At 39.8% G+C, this 22,137-nt stretch overlaps 2 protein-coding genes and 1 non-coding gene across 3 annotated transcripts; 2 read left to right on the top strand and 1 right to left on the bottom strand.

The window, feature by feature from the left end:
- Positions 1 to 3,273: 3,273 nt before the first annotated feature.
- TRNAQ-CUG lies at positions 3,274 to 3,345 on the bottom strand. Its single transcript has one exon. It is a non-coding gene; the product is annotated as a tRNA-Gln (tRNA).
- A 166-nt stretch (positions 3,346 to 3,511) lies between these two features.
- LOC122652796 (pentatricopeptide repeat-containing protein At1g03560, mitochondrial) lies at positions 3,512 to 6,054 on the top strand. Its single transcript, XM_043846650.1, has one exon. It carries the CDS (start codon positions 3,555 to 3,557, stop codon positions 5,520 to 5,522), a length of 1,968 nt encoding a protein of 655 aa, XP_043702585.1. The 5' UTR covers positions 3,512 to 3,554; the 3' UTR covers positions 5,523 to 6,054.
- Positions 6,055 to 15,527: 9,473 nt separating this feature from the next.
- Positions 15,528 to 21,298, top strand: LOC122653197 (putative chloride channel-like protein CLC-g). Its single transcript, XM_043847144.1, has 7 exons — positions 15,528 to 15,710; positions 15,809 to 16,009; positions 16,144 to 16,321; positions 17,807 to 18,069; positions 18,993 to 19,262; positions 19,348 to 20,476; positions 20,939 to 21,298. The coding sequence occupies exons 1-7, from the start codon at positions 15,556 to 15,558 to the stop codon at positions 21,044 to 21,046; spliced, it is 2,304 nt and encodes a 767-aa protein (XP_043703079.1). The 5' UTR covers positions 15,528 to 15,555; the 3' UTR covers positions 21,047 to 21,298.
- The last annotated feature ends 839 nt before the right edge of the window (positions 21,299 to 22,137 follow it).

Raw genomic sequence — 22,137 nt, 5'->3', positions numbered from 1 at the left:
ACTCCCACTCCACCCCTATTCTCTAATTCCAATCGTAAAAACATGGGCAATGACATCTTTTTATCTTCTCAAACGTTGGATGTATGATTGGATTCTCAAGTGAGATGCAATAGACACTGGATAGTGCACCACACTTAATCCCACACGCTCCCACCCCCATCTAAATAACTTAGCATTATTCGGTTGTTTCTCCCAAGGTTCCTTATCAGTGGAAAATCAATCAATCAAAGACAGGAAACCCTCATCTCCTATGGTGGAACATTCGAATTGGATTCTTCTGACTCATCACTTCTAACAACATATATGTGGGGATTTGGTAAGAAAATCCTCGTCTAAACCGCTCTTTGTGTTGCAAACAGAGATGACCAGAGTACAGACTCTTCTCGTCTTTTAAAGATCACCGAATATGGGGATCTTGTCCTTCTAAACCAATTGGAAATTGATGTGGTTCACAAATGCATCCAAGGAAAACCCAGTTGCCTAGCTCTTCTTGACCTCGGGAAATCTCAATATCAGGGAAGATAAAGTCAATAACCGCTTCAAACACCCAACTAATACGTACATTGCTGCCGAGTATGAAGCTAGGGAAGTGGAACTTGAGAACTAGGCTGAAATTAAAGGGATTGTGGTTTTTGCATGGGAATCTGTTTCAACATAAGCAATTGATTCAATATGGTTATATTTTAATTAAGACATGTTTTAGATGAAAGTAAGAGTCTTATGTTCCTTCTTCGATATATATTTTATGAGTAATCTTCTATAGCACTATGTCAAGTGATCTAGATTGTTTCACTATCATTTTTTTATATATTCATGTTGTTCAATTTCAAAGGGTGGTTATAGGAATTTTATATACAACAGAATATTGTACCAAACCCTATGTGGCTCCTCCCCCTCCCTCTCCTTCTCCACATATAGGTCTCCCAGCCACACTTTCCCTGATCCCAGTAGCATAGGCCTCCCACTTCAGGAATACACAGCCAATATTTCTATTGGAACCGACCCGGCCCTCTCCCCTCCTTAGCCGGCTTCAGCTACCTCGGCCTCTCCAATTCTGTCCATCCCAACCCCGATCCATCCCCACCCCTGCCCTCTGCCACCTCGAATTGCTCTTTAATTAGTTTACCCTTGCAAGGGAATGGCCAGTTATTCGTACCTGAGTCCCAACCTACAATCATTCGATCTACTCACATCAATGAGAATAGGTACTTCGTCTCTCTCTCTTTGAAAAACAGAACAAGAGAAACCACTTGGAAAATCTGTTTTTCACACCCTAACTATGGTTTTCAAACTTCCTAGTTGGGCATTTAAAAAGGAAAATAGGAGCAATAATACAAGAAGAATATCCAGTCAAGAACAGTACCAATGAGATTGCAAACTCCGTCAATAAGGCTTTAAATAACCAACCACAAAATCGGAAAAAGTAAAAATAAAGAGTTCATCAATGATCCAAATTCAGGAAACTCAAAAACACGAATGAATAATAGACCTGAATCTCACTTCAATCAAGGGCAGGATCAAAACATAAAACTTTAGTTAAAGGACATCCAAGACCACCATGCCCAATTCACATGACCCTATGCTTCATCCCTACCCTCTCTGAACTCTATTTATTGTGACCATTTCACTTAAATATATCACGAAAAAAAAAAGAGGATTTACACAATTTCTTCAAGCATTATTTGTAGTAAAACCAATATCTCCAGTATCTCACAATAAAATTTCCCGTTACCATTTATCATAGTTGCAAGAAGCATGCGCTGCATTTTGATTGCAAAAAGGGAGAGGGAGGGAGAGGAAGAGTCGGAGGGGCTATATGATGAACAAAACACCCTGATTCTCTACACTAGCTCCACGTCTGACTGCATCGAATTTAGAGGCATGGGAGTCGCAGTGGAGGGGATAGAAAGCGAGAGGGCATGGGAAGGGCGCCAGAGAGGGAGAGGAGATCGGAGGGGGTAGGGATTCAGTACAGTGATTTATTTAAAGTGAATGGGCAAAACTACCCTTGTACTCTGGCCCAGCAAAAACTAACTTGTAAGGGGTAAATAAAGAATAGTGAAGTAAATTGCTTCACTCTCTATAGTGACGAATAGAAGGACCCTTTTATATTAATAATGCTATTACGACTGTAATCCATTTTGATTTGGGAATCTCACTTATGATTCTAGGAAACTGGCGTGAGCATGGAGTCCGTTTTGAATTGGGAACCTCACTTCTTGATGAAATCATTTTTGCTGAGCCCTTACGTAAGATACACTTGCCTTTTTTTTAAGCTTCAAACAAACGCAAAGGTGTATGCTATTGTCGGGTATGAAGCTAGAGCAATGAAACTTGAGAACCAACTCTAATGAAAGGGATTGTAGTTTTTGCATGGGGAACTGTTCAGTATAAGCAATTGATTCAATATGGTTATATTTTAATTAAGACACGTGTTAGATGAAAGTTCTATATACTTTAAAGATATATATTTTATACTTGTGAACTACTTTAGGATTTTTTTTTTTTTTTTTTTGTTATCTTATTTTTCTACAATGAAAATTTTATTATCAAAATGCTATCAGAGCTAAAATCCATTTTGAATTGGGAACTTCACTTAGGATACTCGAGAGCTGATGTTGGCATGAGCCCGTTTTGAATTGAGAACCTCGCTTCTTAATGAAGTCATTTTTGTTGAGCCCTTATGTAAGATATTTTTTACACATTTAAAACGCAGTAGGCAAAAGTAAACATTTTTTCCACTTGTTTGAAAAGGTCATATAACAAAAAGTTTTTAAAATGTCGCATTTTTTCTAACAAATTTTTGGTATAGTAAATCTTCATATCATTTTTCTACCAAAAAATTCTTCTTTATCATTTTTTTCCTTCAGCTCTGATGGTTTAGGCAAAAAATTTTACCTAATGGAAACAAATATGGGAAAATTTTTCAACATGCAAAATTTATGGGAAAGAGAATTGTACCTAATCGCGTGTAGTGCGGAGCCCCTACACCTAGACACAGGCTAACGTAAAATGACTGTTGCGCCCTTAGGCTACGCCCAGAAACAAGGTCAAGTGAAATGATTGCTGCGTTCTTAAGCATTTCCACCTTTTCAAGGGGGTGTGGTGGTCATTTCGAGTGGCCACACACGACTAGGAATAGGTAGCATTCTGTCTACCAAAAAAAAATTTTCAACTAATTCTCTCTTACCAAAAAACTAAAATTTTACAAGTCGAAACAGACGAAGGTTTAATGGTAAAAAGACCCATCCCTAAAAAATTAAAACAGAAAAAAGGTCCCACCGAGATTTGAACTCGGGTTACTGGATTCAGAGTCCAATGTCCTGACCACTAGACCATGGGACCATTGATATTTCATGATTTACAAAGTTAAATAATAAAAGTAAAATATTATACCGTTTTTAGTTTTAACCGTTGTGTGCCTGTGTGCCCAACACTCCAACTCCACTCCGCCGCTCCGCCCGTATATCCCTTGCAACAACGAAGAGAGAAAATGCCTACACCCGAGACTACTCTCTGATGAGAAAAACCGCTACTTGGATTTCTCTCCTCTGATGTCTCGATTTGCAGGGAAGGTAACCCTCCGTCAGTGCGTAGTTTTGCTTCGCAGAACTCAACCCTTTCATCCATACAACAATGGCGGCTCTCTGGAAACGCTGGCAGCCTCGCTTTCCTCCGGGAGATCGGATTTGCACCCCAATTCAAGGTTCATTTCTAATACTTCCCTTCCTCCTCCTGAATGGATAGAACCTTTCGTTGATGTCTCCAATCTCGTCGTAAGTCCAAACGATCTGGAACCCTCGCCTTGGATCAATCGGATTCTTAGCCTCTTAGACAATTGTCCTACCATGGAGTCAAACTTAAACGACTATTGCCAGAATTTCTTGATCAGACTATCGCCCAATTTCGTTGCGTATTTGCTAAGATCAACCGAGATTAGAGAAAAGCCTGGGCTTGCTTTTCGATTCTTCAATTGGGCTGGTAAACAAAGAAGCTACTGTCACAGACTCGAATCTTACGTTTCACTGATCGATTCTCTGTCATCGGTGCGTGATTTGGAGAGAATTCGATGTTTACTGGCCGAAATGAGAGACAGAGATTACGTTATGACTGTATCTGCAGCTAATTCTTTGATTAAGAACTTTGGGGTTTTGGGGATGGTGGAGGAGCTGTTATGGGTCTGGCGTCGAATGAAGGAGAATGGGATTGAGCCCAGCTTGTTTACTTATAATTTTCTGATGGATGGGTTGGTGAATTCAACGTTTGTTGAACCTGCAGAGAGAGTTTTTGAGGTTATGGAAGGTGGGAAGACCCACCCTGATGTTGTAACTTATAATATAATGATTAAAGGGTATTGCAAGACAGGGGAAACCCAGAAAGCAATGGAGAAATTTAGGGCCATGGAAGCTAAAAATATAGACCCTGATAAGATTACTTATCTGACTTTGATGCAGTCGTGTTATGCAGAGGGGGGTTTTGATTATTGTCTGGGTCTCTATCATGAAATGGAAGAAAAGGGGCTGGAGGTTCCTCCTCATGCTTATAGTCTAGTGATTGGAGGTCTCTGTAAAGAGGGTAAGCCTGCTGAAGGATATGCTGTTTTTCAGAATATGATTAGGAAGGATTGCAAAGCTAACGTAGCGATTTATACTGCTTTGATTGATTCATTTGCGAAATGTGGGAATGTGGAGGAAGCTATGAAGCTCTTCCAGAGAATGAAGGATGATGGATTTGAACCTGATGAGGTCACTTATGGGGCCATCGTGAATGGCTTATGCAAGGCAGGTAAGCTGGAGAAGGCCATGGAGTACTTCCAGTTCTGTAGAGAGAATAGGATCGCTGTTAATGCCATGTTCTATTCCAGTCTTATTGATGGCCTTGGAAAAGCTGGGAGAGTGGATGAAGCAGAGAAGCTTTTCGAAGAAATGACTGACAAAGGATGCACAAGGGATTCCTATTGCTACAATGCACTTATAGATGCCTTCTCCAAGTGTGGAAAGATTGATGAAGCTTTGATGCTCTTTAGAAGAATGGAAGCTGAAGGTTGTGATCAGACTGTTTATACATATACAATCCTCATCAGTGGATTGTTCAAAGAACATAGAAATGAAGAGGCATTGAAGTTGTGGGAGGAGATGATTGACAAGGGTATAACACCCACTCCAGCCTCTTTCAGAGTTCTCTCAACTGGGCTTTGCCTTTCTGGCAAGGTTGCCCGGGCTTGTAAGATACTGGATGAACTTGCACCAATGGGAGTTCTTCCAGAAACAGCTTTTGAGGATATGATCAATGTGCTGTGTAAAGCAGGTCGCATGGAGCAGGCTTGCAAGTTGGCTGATGGGATTGTTGATAGAGGTCGCGAGATACCGGGAAGAGTTCGTACTGTTCTAATCAATGCATTAAGGAAAGCTGGTAATTCCGACTTGGCGATTAAACTGATGCACAGCAAGATTGGTATTGGCTATGACAGATGGGGTAGCGTCAAAAAGCGAGTGAAGTTCCGTATCCTTTTAGAGAATTGAGTCTTGAACTAAAATTGCTGGTCACTTAAATCATATTTCCTCGAGCCTATCCTTTGTATTAGTCCCAGTGACAGCTTACTTGATGGAAGCTCTGCAATCTGCCTTTTGTTACAATTATTTAGTACTGTGAGATATGTTCCGACTGAAAATGGTCATATGATTGATCCAAAGTCCAAAACACCTTTCAAATGGAAAACATTTGATCCATTGTTAGCAAGGAAGAGTTTAGCAGTAAGCTTGGGACAGGGGTATGAATGCTTGATTATGAAATTCTCAAGACTTCCCTTGAGGTACTACGGCATTGTTTTGCTGAACAATTGGGGTCAATCACTTTGGCCTGGCCTTGTACTTATCAATTGCTGATTATCTGTACTATTTTCCCCTTTCTCAATACACAATGATGAGTTATGAACTTGTAGGGCAAGCAATCTGCAGGAAAAGAGAGTGAAGGACCATCACTGATCTCTACTTTTGGCTCAAGATTTTAAGGCAGTCTTATATTGTGATAACTGCAATATAAAGATTATGGTTGGCATTGCGATTTGGATTACCTCCATTACTTAATTCGGGAAACTCATGCAATTCTAAAGATCTCCTCATTGTTGGAATATCAGAGAGAAGAGGGACTAATAAAAACTTACACTGAAAAAGCATTTAAGGAACTAAACATGTAAATTATATTCAATGGCATTTCATTGGATGCTTAAGGGAGTATCTGGGACTCTGGATGTCCAGCCAGCTCAGGGGCCAAACCGGCAAGGGAGGTCTGGCATATAAGCCTCCATGTTACACAGACATCCAGTACTTAATAAGGTGGGTCATGAGGAACCCTAGATATTGATATTGGAAAGAAGCAAAGATTACTTAAAATCTCTGATTTTAATACAAGAAGTAACCTACATTACAGAGAAAAAGAAAGATAAATGGCAAACAAGGAAGATCAAACATAAAACCAGGATGATTCTGTAAAAGATCAAACATAAAACTACGATGATTCTTAAAAGGATTAACAGAATCGGCAGGGATCAGGATCAAGTCTTGCTGATTTCAATTCAAATTGGGTGATTCACCTGATCAGATTCCGATTACTTGAACCATGGGCATTACAGTAGTATAATGCCCCAAATACAGAGGATTCCTCCCCAACCCAATGCTATTAAACTAAAACTTGTGGTAGATATTAGGGTAATCTTTGTCTGGCTGGCATTGAGCTCCTCTCCAGGAACCCCAGAGCCCAGGGAGTGCCCAGGAAGGCATCCGATGGCACTGGGCCGCTGGGCACGCAGGGATGTGTGGCCTGTGTGTATTCCGACGCACCCAGCAGCCCAGCACCATCGGATGCCCCCCTGGGCACCTCCTGGGCGCTGGGCTCCCTGGAGAGGAGTCAGATCCCTCCCGAAGACCACGAGAGTACTGTGCTAGGAATGCAATGGAGCTGGCTAAAGCTGTATCTTGCCCACTACACCTCCTAATGATTTGGGGATATTATGAACTTAATCTGTTAACTCGTTAATTTTCGGTATGATATTCGAAAAATAATAATAATAATTAAATAAATAAAATAGATACCACCCAACCTCATCCTGCAGGTACCATCCCTGATTGACATCTAGTCCAAAACCAAGAGAGAGGAGCTGCAGATTCCGGCCCTGATTGATAACAATTCCGCTCTTAATTCTTTGATTCCGAGTGGAATTACTTTTTTTTTTTATTCTATGGTTTTTTATAGCAAAATCATCGCTTGTTAAATTTTTCTGAAATTGATTTCGGATTACATTCAAAACAGAATCAGCACTTGGTATGCAACTGATAGAATCACTCCAATCTACACACTTACAATACAGAAATGCCATATTAATAAGGCCGATGTTATTCTCCACTTTTAAGAAGTCTTAAAATTTTCATAAATGTTAGTAACCATTATCCAATTATAATAACATTTGTAAGGAGGGAAGGGAGTTTGTTTCACTTGTATACATGATAATCATTTCCACTCATGCAATAAGAATATTCAATGAGTCTTGATGGATTCGAACCACCATCTCTTGGGAAATCCCCAAGTGCTCTACCGATTTGAGCTAAAGACACATGAAATAAAATTGAGTCTGCAACCAGATTGAGAAAGTAGAAGCATAGACTCAATAGAACAGCTTGCAGATATACACTTACCTGATTGTGGTCATCAAAAGATACAAGACCTTAACTACTCAGAATACCCCCCCACCCTTACCACCAGAATAAAATCCTAGTGTCAAGTTCAACTCACAAGGCTATACCTGCTCCAGTATATGATTCTGAATAAAGTTTCAATCTGAGCTTTAACAGCTCTATCCAACCACATCACATTCTTTTTCTATCAATTGCCAAAAGATTTAATGCTAGTCCAAATAAAGTTTCAGTGGATTCAACCAAATAAAATTTGAAAATTACTTAAACTTACAGGTAAAATAACAACATTCATAGAAAAGGTATGGACAGCCATAATTTACATGTGTGTCAAGTTGAAGAGGTTTCAATTCTACCATAGAAATATACCATCTCATAAAACAGAAAATGTTTTCATGAAAAATCTTTAACAGGACATGATGAAATTAATAGTGTAAAAGTGGTACATTTGTTGGAGTTAAGGATTGCATGATAAATACTAGAAACAGGTGGAAAATCATTCTTTTACTTAGGTTTGTTAGTTACCATTCCATACTCTCTTCGGAGACTTCCAGATTGGGAAGAGCAGATAAAGGCCTGTATCACGATACCATCACGTTCAGGACCCCCCAGCAAGCAGAATACTGAGGAGCTTGACATAGTTTACATTGAATACTTTTAGGATTTAAAGAGAGAAATCTTAAAATGAAAGAAACAAAATGTATCTGAAAATATCAAAGATGGTACCTATTGAGAAGAGATGTGGACTTCGCCCAGAAGAATAAGATTACAACCAGAAGTAATAGCACATTGGTGCCAAGAAATAACAGATTGTATCCAGTCCATTTGAAAAGAAACCAAAAGGCAGTCGCTGTTACTAGCAAAAAAGCCCCTGCACTCCATCGTTTCAACAACAACGCGTTGGCAACTGTCCATATCCAATCCAGCAACAATTCATGACAAAATGAAGAGGAAAAAAAGAATAGCATAGATCCAGAGCACAAATTTTCCAAGCCTAGAGAAATTACAAACAAGTGTCATCAAGAATATCAAGACAGAGTATGTTTCCTCCACAGACTGAATTATCATTTGTTTGAATCCTTTTTGACAATCTTGATCAAACACTTGGTATGCAAGAGAGAAAATGTAGCTAAGCAACAAGAAATTACATTTTTATCTAACATTTCAAGCACATAAGAAGCAAGCTGGGAAGAAACCGAGAGAAAATAAAAAACAGAGTCAAGTTTCAAGAGGTTTCAGGAAGATGGAACAGAGAATGACATGGAGGTCCTGCACCACAGAATAAAAATAATGGTGACAACCATGAACCACCAACTTGTCAAAATGGGTGATTTGATGAAACCTGCTCTTGGATAGACTAGGCTACTACAGATGCTGCTCAATGATGGGTTGGACCATGCCAGTGATAACAAACAAAATAGGTGATCCAGTTTTGCAAATGGTGTGCCTTGTAATGTTGAAGAGTACCAAATGCAAGAGTTGACCTCGAACCAGGGAAACCAGCAGGAGATTGATTGCAGTAGGATCGATACAATTAAAAGAAAAAATTAAAACTACAACTCTTTTTTTTATTGCTACATTTCTGTTACATGTGAAGAAGAACATAAAAGGATAAGAAGAAGAAGAAGAAAGGGATAGAGAAGATAGAAGAGAAGGGGGGGTAGGGGAATGGCTCTCTCAGCCTGGGTCTCTCACCCACAGCTATCCCAACTATTGAAACAGGGAATTTCTCCTATAATCGATGGCAAGCTTAACCACAAATTCTATTCTCCAATTCTGCTCCTTCCTTAAAATAGGGGGCCTATTAATAGCTTGGGCAAGCTTACAAAATAGAAGGTAGAAAATAGAACTTCCTAAAACCAAAATAGAAGACAGGAAAATAGCAACAAATGAAAAATAGAAACTACTAAGGTTTTACAGATCCAGCCTTCTAAACAAGCAAGGAAACAAAAATAGAAACAAACTGAAATTAGAAGCTACCTAATAGAATATCTAAAACTGAAAATAGAAATTAAACTATAGCAGCATTAGCAAAGAATCTTTCTCCACTTGATGGGCCCACAAGATCTTCTAAAAAGCATCCCCACACAAGGCAAATATGGGTTGTGACACTGTTCATGTGAACAATGCCGTTAACAGTGTTTTGGTCTTTTAACTTCTTCATGCTTCACTCTGGGCTGAAGCTGCCTTAAGTGATGCAACAACGAACCAACAAAAACTTGCCACATCATCAGACCAGGCTGCCTATCACAGCAGTCGAATCCACAACCTTGTTGGGCTGGTTTTGAGGCTTGTTCCTGCGGGTACATATGGACTTGTGATCTACATCAGCACCTGATAGCACCAACCATAGAATCTCATTCTCTGAATTCTAGGATAAGCCTTGGCAGCGGCTCTTAGAAATTACCCACAATAATTTCTAAGAATATTTTTTCATTCTGCAATTAGAGATTCTATGGCCATAAGCATTGCAACTATAACAGTAGCCATGAAATGGATTGTACTTGGCTGGTGCAGCTGACCAGATAGATGGTGCATACCTCCAAGATCTCTGATGTGTAAATCTGGTAAAACCATCATGGTCTACCACTCTGCTTTTCTTCTGTCTAGGGTGGTTTCTCATCTGCTTCTTTGATAGCTTTATAGGTCCTCAACATTGCCCTTGTCTGGGCACTCCTATGTGGTTCAAGAATTCACTCTAGGATTGGAAAGATGCAGTGAACACTCCTATATTTATGTGTCTCTCGAAGTAACTTGTGTTGCCACCAATTCCAAAGGGGGAGATTGTTATCCTGGCAATGTTGAGTAATACTTATATATGTTGGAATTGATGTCAACACAGGTGCATATGTATATCACTGATCCATTGGGTATAACAAAACAAAGCAATGTGTGCAACTGAATTTGGGCTAAGGCTTCTCTTTTACACAAAAACCCTAACTTAAATATTCCAAACAAACTGACGAAGTCGAGCCATGTGTTGTGATTCTAAAGGGTGACCATTAATTTATCCTTAATTGCACAAAAGGATGATACTACCAATGATATAACCTGAAAACCCCTTGAATTAAATAATTTCATTACACTTTACCCTTGCACTACCAACATCCATAATGCATGCTCACAAGTATGGAATAAAATAACGCGCCAAAAAGCAAGTACATTTTAAATTAAGCCACGGGTGTTAGGACCAATGACTAATCAAAATATTTAAAAAAAAATTCAAAAAATAATATTAAAACTAATATTATCGAGACCCTGGATTTCGGCCAATCATAGTCCAACAACTCGCATACTTGGATATTCACTCTTTCGAGCTAAGGAAACCCTACTGAGGATCACCCCATCCACACATACACTCTGCAGAACGAGCGTTCGGTGTGTTATCAGTCCTGTCGATAGACATCAACCATTGGAACAGCATGATTGTATGAAATATAAATGCAACAATAAGTATCTCTCAGGTACAGGAAAAGAAACTACTGGAAATTACCCTTGTAAAAACAATGGTGATAAATCAAATCAGGAATTTTGATGGATCAAATTTAAACACAATTAAGCAGTCACATTTATATTTCCATCCTAGTCTCTAATAGAGAAATATACAATGCGGCAACCCTAGAACATAGTGTCCAAGTCTATCTTATGAACAAGTAACAATAAAAAATGGGCGATTGCACATTATTGAATCACAACTAATTTAAGGGACAGTCAATGCTACCTGGTCCTGTGTGGTGCACGGCCCTGCACCCAGACACAAGGCAACGCAAAATGAAGGTCATCTCTTTAGGAATTTCCATCTTTCCATGGGGGCACGACAATCATTTTGTGGGGCCTTGTGTCTGAGCACAGGGTTTGCGGCACACAACTAGGTAGCATTCTTTCTCCTTTAATTTAATCAGATTAAATTGGGTTTAATGGAAGTAAATAATCAAACCCAGGCCTTTGGAATAGAAAATGAGTTGTGTGTGTTAGGGTTCAGTGAGAGAGAGAGTGAATGTCGGCATCACCACATAGACATATCAATCATTATTAGGATTTGTTAGGCATGACCTACCTTTCGAAATGATGCATTTCCACTGTCTTTCGTCTCTACAATATCTAGAGCTGTTGAGTTATTGTCGTTCTTGATGCTCACGTTCACACTGCTGTCCCTACTCAGAACGCCAACAACTTTAGAACGCCAGACCTTGGTGGCCAGATCCAAAGGTGTATCTCAGTTGTCATCCCTCTCGTTTATTAGCTTCTCAAGCACCGGCGTCTTCAGAAAGTATCTCACCCCATTTTCCTTACCATTCAGAGCAGCAGCTATTGGGAATTGGGAATAGGGAATATTCGCCCTTTTGGGCTGAGCAACTCTTAAGAGCCCGGACAACGTTCCAAGAAATTTTTTTGGGTAAATTACATTACGACCCCCTATATTTTTAAATTATACAATCGCACCCACTGAGTTTTGGTTAGTTGTTACAGTCAGCCCCACTCCGTTAGTTAGGTGTTTTGGTGTTGGTTAAGTTTATCCTCAAATGACTAACATGCCCCTAATGAGGTGTGAGCTTACCATTTTACCCATAGGACAACCCTAATTTCCCACCCCTTCCCCTATTACTCCAAGAGGGTTTAGGGTTTTGGCACTCCTTCCTCTGCTACTTGAAGGCAAATGCAAATGCATTTAGGGTTCCCAACTCCATCCCCTACCTGTTGCATGAACCGAGAACTGCGACGATCGACGACATCTGCTGATACCATCATCGAGTACTTTGCATCCCTTCTTCCACCAAGAACCTGCGGATAGGGAAACAATTGACTCGTAGTTTCGTGGTGTTCCAAATGCCATTTGGATCCTCTACTGCCGAGCTGCCCGGCAGGACCCTACTGCCAAGACACAGTAAGACGGTAAATGACTGCCTTACCCCCACTCGGGCAAGACATTCAGGCAGAGGTAAGGCGATAATTTACCACCTTGCTATGTCTTGGTAGTAGGGTCCTGCCGGGCAGCTCAGTAGTAGAGGATCAGGTCCATTCCAAATGTTTGCTGAAATATGCTTAGAGTAGACATCTTTAGCTTCCCATTAACGGTTTTCTTTTTCTACTTTCACCAGTTGGATTAGAACTCAGTGGAAAAAATAGGAAACACCACCAACACTTACACCTTTTGCTTTTTTCAGTGGTTGCTGTTTTTTGAAACTTTCAGCAGCCCACAGCTCAATTTGTTTTTACACCGGGTGAAGAATTTTTCCTTCTCACAGATTAGCAAGAAAGAATAGTTTAAGAGTAGCTTTTGACAGGATCCACGTTAAGAAAATAAATTCTTTGTTTGTTCGTCTCTTTTTCGTTGCTTACCATCTTTCATCTCTGGTGAATGGTGATTGGTGATATACTATATATGGAACTCGTCCGTCAAGAAGTTCATTGTTGAGAGCAGGAAAAAAATACGAGAGGGAAGAGAGGGAGAAGAAATGAATAGTTGAGATGAGGGAGAGAAGACATAGATAATGGCAGGTAGAGAAGGGCATACCTGTGCAGTTGCGGTGGAGTTGCAGGTCCAGCGACTTCGACAACTTCAGTTTTGGGGATGAAGGCAACAACGGTAAAGAGAGGTACATGTTGAATAGGTTTCTGGATTTTGATCTTAGAAGAGGATAAAGTTGGCATTTTACATTGTAATATTTATCTTCTTTTTTTTTTTTGATAGAAGTATTATTTAATACCGTCCACTCAAGGGGTGCAGCTGCATAATTTAGAAACATAAGGGTCGTTTTGTATTACATTAAGGCAAAAGTTTTCATACACAGCATGTATATGCACAACTTGCATTAAAATGACATAAAAGCCCTTACACCCCTCCTTTGATGGAATTGATGGAAGAATCTACCATGTATGAATAAAAAAATATGATCAATACCATTACCATAAAAAAAGAAAAAAAAACGACCAATATAGGCCACCATGTTTTCATAAACAGCTATGTATGTACACCCCTTCTTTAATGGAATTAATGAAAGAATCTATTATGTACAAATAAAAAAATACGGTCAATACCATTACCCAAAAAAAAAAAAAAAAAAAAAAAACGACCAATACAAGCTACCATGTTTAACAAAAAATATTGGCTACCATGTGAATTGGGTAGAGGTCATCCTCGATATAAAAAAAACACACGTGGCTCCTATGCTCAAGCATAGAAGCACGTGAAATTATTTTACAATTCCTCTTGAATAAAAAATCCCATTGCTTTCATTGGCCCTTGTACTGGTGTAGGTACTACACGATCAAGTAACGGGCTCTTGCCCCAAAAAAAAATCGTAAAAGGTTCTCTGAGCCTAAGATGTACCCTCTGTCTCCACACATTCATTGTTGGGAAAGAGATCAGTGCTTGGGCCTCTAGAGCTTACACACGCCCTAGCCAATGGGAGCATGTGCACAATCATTGCCCTAAGCGGGGATTTCCACTTTTTCATGAGGGCAACATAGTACTTTTGCACCCTTTTTGTGTCTAGGTGTAGGAATCATGCGGGCCACCCAACGAGATTGTGTTCCTTTCTCCTTTTTATGTGAATTGTTTCAATGATAGAGAAATAATGATGTAAAAACTATGTGAGAGGGGTTAGTAGGAAAAGGATTCTGTCCAGTCGGCAGTTGTGGCGGGAGTTGGAGCGTCCAACCCCGCTAAATGATAGTTAAATCAAGGGTGGGGTGGTCATTTCACACCCACATGTGAAATGACCCCCCCTTGTTTTTGGGGTGGTTTCCAAGCACTAGATCATCCAGCTCCCGCTACGGTTGGACAAGAACCAAGTCCAGGTTAGTATCATCTCAAAAATTTTATAAAAACAAAAAAAACAAGGCCAAACCCAACCCATTGTCCAAACAGCCCTGACTCAGCAAGGCCAAGCTAGGGCTGAGATATCCTAGATCAACCTTACATCGGTTTAACTCTGGTGTTGAGATATCATAATAACCTGACCTTAGTCCGGATTGACTTTGAGACTGAGCAGAGCCTTTTTTTGGGGGGGGGGTGATTGGGAGCTTTTATATATATATTTACTTTTTTAGGGGGGGAATAGGGAGAGAGGAAGGTACCAGTCAGGAGACTCGAACTCGAGACCTCCTGGGCTCCTGGTGAGCATGGGCATGAAGCACACCACAGTTCACCAACTTTATTAGGCTCAGACAATCATCCTCTCCAATTCCTTAAAGTGTGGCAATTTGGCAGTGCTAGCTAGAGTTGGAGTTGTCGACACTTGGCAGCTATCACATCCAACCGTTCATATCTATGAACTCAAACCATTGGATGCGATATTTGTCAGGTGTCAACATCTCCACTAGCACTGCCGCACTATCATACTTTAGGAATTGGAGAGGATAATAATCCGCTGTTGGTGAGAGCCTTTATCATGACCTAGATTCGAACTTCAAGCGGATGCAGTTATTTCTTGACACGAGGCAAATTTTGACTGGCCCTCGAAACAGGTGCCACCGGAACTTTCCGATAAAAAACAGCCCGCCGTTTTTTCTTCAATAATGATAGTTTTCTTTATCCTGATCGGTTACGTCATGTAGTTAAGTTCATATTAAATTGGCTACCATGATTTCCCACGCCCCTGTCAAAGCTAATAAATTATCCACTCAAATTAATAACTGTCAGATTCAGATCTTCTGAATCTAAATCTAACGGATTCTATTGGCCTTTCTTTCGAAATATTTTGACTCCAAGCTCTTAAGAGCCACTAAACCTTAGCCACTGCGCCTATCTACCGGAGGCAGCCTTCGGTACGGTATTTCGAGGGCGGCTAGCCGTGCTTAACACCTATTTACCGGGAAAAATAATCTTTTCCAAATAGGAGATCTTGTCCTTGAAACCCCAAGCATGGCGAGACAAGGAGATGAAGAAGCTCTGCGTCAGACTCATCCCCTTCTGGAGAATCACAACGACGTACTGCTTCGTCGATGCGCCTCCAAGGCTACTTCTCAGGTTGCAATTGTCGGCTCCAATGTCTGTCCCATCGAGAGTTTGGATTACGAGTGAGCTATTAATACTGTTTTTTGTTTTTTTTTTTGGCCTCTTTGTTTGATTTTCATCCCTTGGCTTGTTTAAAGAGCCTTGTTTATGTGAAATGCAGGTTGATTGAGAATGATTTCTTCAAGCAGGATTGGAGGAGCCGTGACAAGATCCAGATTTTTCAGTACTTATTCATGAAATGGATATTGTGTTTCCTTATAGGATCTCTTACTGGACTCGTCGGATTCTTCAACAACCTCGCCGTCGAGAATGTTGCTGGAATGAAGTTTGTCATCACATCGAATATGATGTTGGAGCATAGGTGTCTTACCATTCTCTTTCTGATGTCTAACTCCATTCTACTATTTACTCTTTCTCTGCTCTGCTCTGTTGTCTGTGGATTTCCTTTGCCATCTTTCTTTTCCCTAACCAAAGGATTGGTGAAAATTCGCACAGGTATGTGATGGCCTTTGCGGTTTTTACGATTTGCAACTTAGCTCTCATTCTGTTTTCGTCCGTAATTACTATTTTTCTAGCGCCGGCAGCCGCTGGTTCGGGTATACCTGAAATCAAGGCTTATTTGAACGGTGTGGATGCTCCAGGGATCCTGTCTAAGCGGACTCTGTTCGTAAAGGTTAGATTTTAAGGTGTCTTAGAGTATTTCTTTGTATTTATGGAATTAATTTCTGGTTCTGATTTTTAATTTTATCAAACCATAGGAAATTTTATGCAATATGAATGTGAGAAATATATATAATTTTAATCACTTGAAAGTTCGGAGTAGTGAGAAGATCTTCTGTGACGACTATGTTCATGGAATCAGGTGAATGACGAGGATATGCCTTCTTGCTAAGTGAGTATGGCTTCTGTTTTGGGGCCAAAATTTGAGTGTCCCATATTTTATCCTGAGAAGTTGTTTTTGCTGTGGCACTTTGAAGAAGGTTCCCAATCCCCTGAAGAGTGAAGATTGTAACCTTTCTAAGTCCTCAGAGTGTAGAAGAAGTGCCTGAAGTGTGTCTTGTGATTTCCAAGATCATTTTTTTTTGTCTGTGGCCACAAAAAGATGATTATTCCTCCAATTTAGTTATATAAAGACATTTGTTCTTAAGAGTTAACTTACTGTGATGTTGAATACTGATTTGAGTGCCTGTAGAGTGGACTAAATCAAACTCATTCTTGCTCCATTTCTCTTACATGTATGGGGCAGAATGTTGGGCAGTTAAGAATTGTCATATTGAGAAGTTGTGTAGGAAAGATGTGGATGTTAAGATGGATGCACAGAAAAACTAGGAAGGATAAAGTAAGGAACGAACGTATTAGAGCTGACTTGGGAGTTGCTCCAATCAATGGCAAGCTCCAAGAGAGTCATTTGAGGTGGTATGGTCATGTTCAACAGAGGCTTAGGGACGCCCCAATAAGGAGGAATGATATGATTTCGACTGCTAAAAGAGCTAAGGGCAAGCCTACAATGGCCATAGGAGAAGTTGTGAGGAAGGACATGCATAGTTTAGGTCTTGTACAAATATGACCTCGGATAGATCCTATTGGAGGGCAAGGATCCATGTAGCAAACCCCATTTAGCTGAGATTCTCCAAACTTACTGGGCTGTGCCTCTTTCCTCTTACTTTCATCTTTCACTTTTCTTTTTATTTTTCATCATTCATTTGTCTTTTTCCATTTTTCATTTCTCATCTCATTTCCCATCCCTCTTTATCCATCTCTTCATTCCCTTGCTTTGTTTAGACCTCAGTTTTACCTACTTTGTTTTGTTGGATCCATGTAGCTGACCCCATTAAGTTGGGTTAAGGCTTAGTTTGTTGTTTGTTGTTGTTTATATTTCTTATCGATTTTCACAGGCATTATGATGGACATCAAGAAACTCTGTTCATACAAAAACCAACTTCTATTTAACAATTAGGCTTGCCAGTGTCCACTGTTCTTTTGGTCCCTGCTACCCTGGAGTGCTCTAAGTCACCAACTTTGTCAAAATTTTCTATGCTGCTTTATAATATGCAGTTTTTGCTTCTTTTTTTTTTTTTATATGAAAAAAAAAATTATTTGGGGTTCCTTCTAGTGAAAAGCTAAATAACTCGTACTTAAATGTTGGCTTAAATCACAGATTATTGGTAGCATTACAGCAGTGTCTTCATCTCTAAATGTGGGAAAGGCAGGACCCATGGTGCATACTGGTGCATGTATTGCAGCATTACTAGGTCAGGGTGGATCAAAGAGATATGGTTTAACATGGAGATGGCTACGTTTCTTCAAGAATGATAGAGATAGGCGTGATCTTGTAACCTGCGGATCAGCCGCCGGAATTGCTGCTGCTTTCCGTGCACCTGTTGGAGGTGTTCTGTTTGCTCTGGAAGAAATGGCATCATGGTATTGCCTATAGTAATTTTGCAGTTATTGGTTTCAGTAATAATTCTTTTATGGCATTTTTGCTTCTTGTATTTGATTACAACTAACTCCATATGGAAGCCTAGATTGTTCTACCATTTTATTCCTTGGTTCTGAAGGTGCTAATTGACAATTTGGATTTTTCTCAAGTTTCTAAATGCCTGAAAGCTATCAAGAACTATTAAGCTAGGCTAATGATTTCTTGCCACACCCGGGGGGGGGGGCAAATATAGAGGTTGGGAAGATTGTTTATGTTAGAGAATGTGGTATTAGACTTGTAATATGCATAACAACGATACTAAATAGGGGCCATGAAAAACCCCTCTCTCTCTCTCTCTCTCTCTCGCTCCCTCCCTCTTGTCAAAGAAAAAATATATAAATGCCATGTTTGGCTGGCTCAGCCAACCTTTGTCATCACATGTTAAGAAAACTGAAAGATATTAAAAATGGATATACCCTTGTTAGGTATTCTGTAGTATATGGATCTCTACTTCACACATGGTTCTTATCCACATATCTCCAATATGTGGGTTTCTTTAGGAGATATATTGGTCCCTTGATCCTTGCAAAATAAAAAAATTGGGTAACAAGCTCCCTACCAGATATTCTTAATCACTGAACAAAAGGACGTCTTTCTTAATGTCATCAATTAGTATGGTGTTTTCTGGTGTAGGATTCTCCTGTATTATCCTGCTACTCTTCTTTTCCTAGAAGTTGATACACACTCTCAGTTTTTCCTTTTTTCTTCTCTTTTTTACAAGTACTAATCGCCCTCTAAATTTCTCGCTGTTATTATTGCAGCTAATTTATTCAGCTTCTTGTTATCATGGTTGTATGAATCTTCTGACACGCACATCATGTCTTGGCAATGCTTTCAACTTTAACATCAACACATTTTTCTGCAGGTGGAGAAGTGCCCTTCTTTGGAGAGCATTCTTCACAACAGCTGTGGTTGCTATTGTTCTCCGTGCTCTGATTGACATTTGTATTAGTGGCAAGTGTGGCTTATTTGGTAAAGGAGGGCTGATAATGTTCAACGTGACCTCAGAAAATGTTACTTATTACCTTTCAGACGTACCTGCCGTTCTAGTTCTTGGAGTTATTGGAGGTGTATTGGGAAGTTTTTATAATTTTCTTCTGCAGAAGGTCCTCCGAGTATACAATTTAATCAATGCGTAAGCACTAATTCTCTATCACAATCATGATTTTGGCATCCAAATGAAATGTTGAACTCATTGTGATATTTTTCAATCGTTCCAGGAAAGGACATGCTTACAGAATAGTTCTTGCTTGCTCAATCTCCATATTCACATCCTGTTGTCTATTTCTATTACCGTGGCTTGCAACTTGCCGACCTTGCCCCGCTGATGCATCAGAAGCATGCCCAACAATTGGAAGGTTTGGTAACTACAAGAAGTTCCAATGTCCTCCAGGTCATTACAATGAACTCGCCAGCCTGTTTTTCAACACTAATGATGATGCGATTAGAAACCTTTTCAGCAAGAACACAGATGATGAATTCCACCATGTGTCTATCCTCCTCTTCTTTGTAACTTTGTATTGTCTTGGTATCTTGAGTTATGGGGTTGTGGCTCCTTCAGGTCTCTTTGTGCCAGTAATTGTGACAGGGGCAGGATACGGCCGTTTTGTTGGAATGCTGATGAAGCCACACTCGAATCTCAACCACGGCCTCTTCGCTGTGTTGGGTTCTGCTTCCCTTCTTGGTGGATCAATGAGGATGACTGTCTCCTTATGTGTTATTCTCTTGGAACTGACAAATAGTCTGCTATTGCTGCCCCTGATGATGCTGGTTCTTCTTGTCTCAAAGACTGTAGCTGACACTTTTAATGGCAATATATATGACATTATTATGAAGCTGAAAGGGCTTCCTTACCTAGATGCTCATGCAGAGCCATACATGAGGCAACTGTCAGTTAGTGATGTTGTCACAGGCCCACTTCAGGTCCTCAATGGCACTGAAAAGGTCAGCAATATAGTACACGTCCTCAAAACTACAAGACATCATGGATTCCCTGTGATTGATGAACCTCCAGTTTCAGCTTCTTCACAATTGTACGGCCTAATCCTCCGCACCCACCTTATTGTGTTGTTAAAGAAGAAAGATTTCCTGCCTACCCCTGTATCTACCATCATTGATGCCACAGATCAGTTCTCTGGTGATGATTTTTCAAAGAGGGGTTCAGGTAATAGTGAGAAGATAGAAGACATAATATTGACGAAGGAAGATATGGAGATGTTTGTGGATTTGCATCCATTTACAAATGCTTCACCCTATACAGTAGTAGAAACAATGTCACTTGCAAAGTCTCTCATACTTTTCCGAGAAGTTGGTTTGAGACACCTGTTGGTGATACCCAAGGGCTCTAGTGTAAGTAATCCTGTCTACTTTGTTTTATTTTACAGTTAATTCTGCCATCTGGGGATGAGATAATCTGAGAAAACTATAGGCAAGATTGCAATGTACCTCTCACATAAAGTGCCTTCCATGATGCTCCCACATGATCTAGCTTACCTTTGTTAAGACACAAAGAAATTGGTGGCTGATCAAGAAAAGTTTAGGTCTGCTAGCACCAAACACACACACCTGTATCCATCAAATGATCTCCACCTCTTAATGTGGCTACATGCACTACTATCCTAGTGTTATTTTCGCTTTGTGTAATCTCTTTTATCTTGATCACTATATTAGTATAATCAAAATGTAGAGATGTTTTGGATCAATTTTTTTTTTTTTGGGGGGGGGGGGGGTTGAATATGTTTTGGATGAACTTGCTTTTCTGTACTTTTAATTTCTGTCTAATTGTTGTTATTGCTTTCTGTTATAATGCAGAGATATCCAGTCGTAGGCATATTAACGAGGCATGATTTTATGCCTGAACATATTTTGGGGTTGCATCCTTCCTTAGGGAAAAGCAGATGGAAGAGACTAAGATTCTAGTCCTGCAGTTATATTAAAATTTTTTGGGCATCTCAGGAAGATATGAGAATCTACATTTGAGTTGGCAAATAGTGATCCTTAAAGAGCTATTCGAGGTACATAATTTATGGTAGTTTTAACATCGTCATTTCTTTTCTTGAAATCCTTTGAAGCAGGATGAGGTTGCATTATTTGTCTTGACTGTATCTGAACTGTAATGCATTTGCCATATAACAGTGATTTTATCTCATAGAATCAAGTGCAACACACTCTGTGTGTGTGTGTGTGTGTGTGTTGTAAATAGAACAATGAAGATATGAGAGATAGACTTGACTAAAATGACTACGAACTTGGATTTACTGCAGTGTAGTACTGCTTCACGAATTGTCTACTGCAACAAAAACTTACAGTTGTTAAGAGAAAATGGTGGGGCTGAGTCGTGCCACTGGTCACTCTCCTTAAGACTGTAGATGCCCCTCCCCCCTACAGTGCAATCTGAGTAATACGAACCAACCTCCAAGATAAAAGAGCCCCAACAGGCCCTTTCAGTAGTTGTTGCACTCACTTACTGGGCTACGTCAGGACACACTCGGGTTGTGCTCAATCAAAAAGAGAAACTAATGTAAGACTAGAACCTAGGTCTAATCCCAAGCAGGATCAAATAAAAAATCCTCCAATAAACAAGAAATCATATGAGGGAACCAAGAGAACAATAGGAACTCAAATGAGGGAACAATTTCCTTGGTTGAAGAAACGAATAAAAACCCACAAATTTGTAACATGTTGAAGCCGCAATGATCTTGATATGGTAATCTTCAAGAAATCGATGTGACAATCAATTGAAAGAAATCCCAACAGCTTGTAGCACTTTTGAGATCGATTTGAACAAAATTAGGGTTTAGATTCAGGAACTGATGGAAGGGATGGGGGAATGGAATGGGCATCTCACCCTAGGCTTCTTACCTATCCTATCTCAAGATTCAACATTGCATAAGCAACTTTTCAATTCGTTCAAATTCGTGTACAATGTTGGCCGTCCTTACAAACTTATATAAAAGACTCAAAAATAGACTTAGACACTAAAAAGGAAAGGCCTAACCCAATCCTTAATT

Source organism: Telopea speciosissima, chromosome 2 (assembly GCF_018873765.1).
Source record: "Telopea speciosissima isolate NSW1024214 ecotype Mountain lineage chromosome 2, Tspe_v1, whole genome shotgun sequence".
NCBI lineage: Eukaryota > Viridiplantae > Streptophyta > Magnoliopsida > Proteales > Proteaceae > Telopea > Telopea speciosissima.
This window is presented reverse-complemented; position numbering and strand designations above follow the sequence as displayed.

Coding starts and splice junctions, on each gene's coding strand:
- LOC122653197 (XM_043847144.1), top strand. CDS start 15,556: ATGGCGAGACAAGGAGATGAAGAAGCTCTGCGTCAGACTCATCCCCTT. Junction 16,010..16,143: donor AATATGATGTTGGAGCATAG/GTGTCTTACCAT, acceptor AAATTCGCACAG/GTATGTGATGGCCTTTGCGG. Junction 16,322..17,806: donor AGCGGACTCTGTTCGTAAAG/GTTAGATTTTAA, acceptor CTTAAATCACAG/ATTATTGGTAGCATTACAGC.
- LOC122652796 (XM_043846650.1), top strand. CDS start 3,555: ATGTCTCGATTTGCAGGGAAGGTAACCCTCCGTCAGTGCGTAGTTTTG.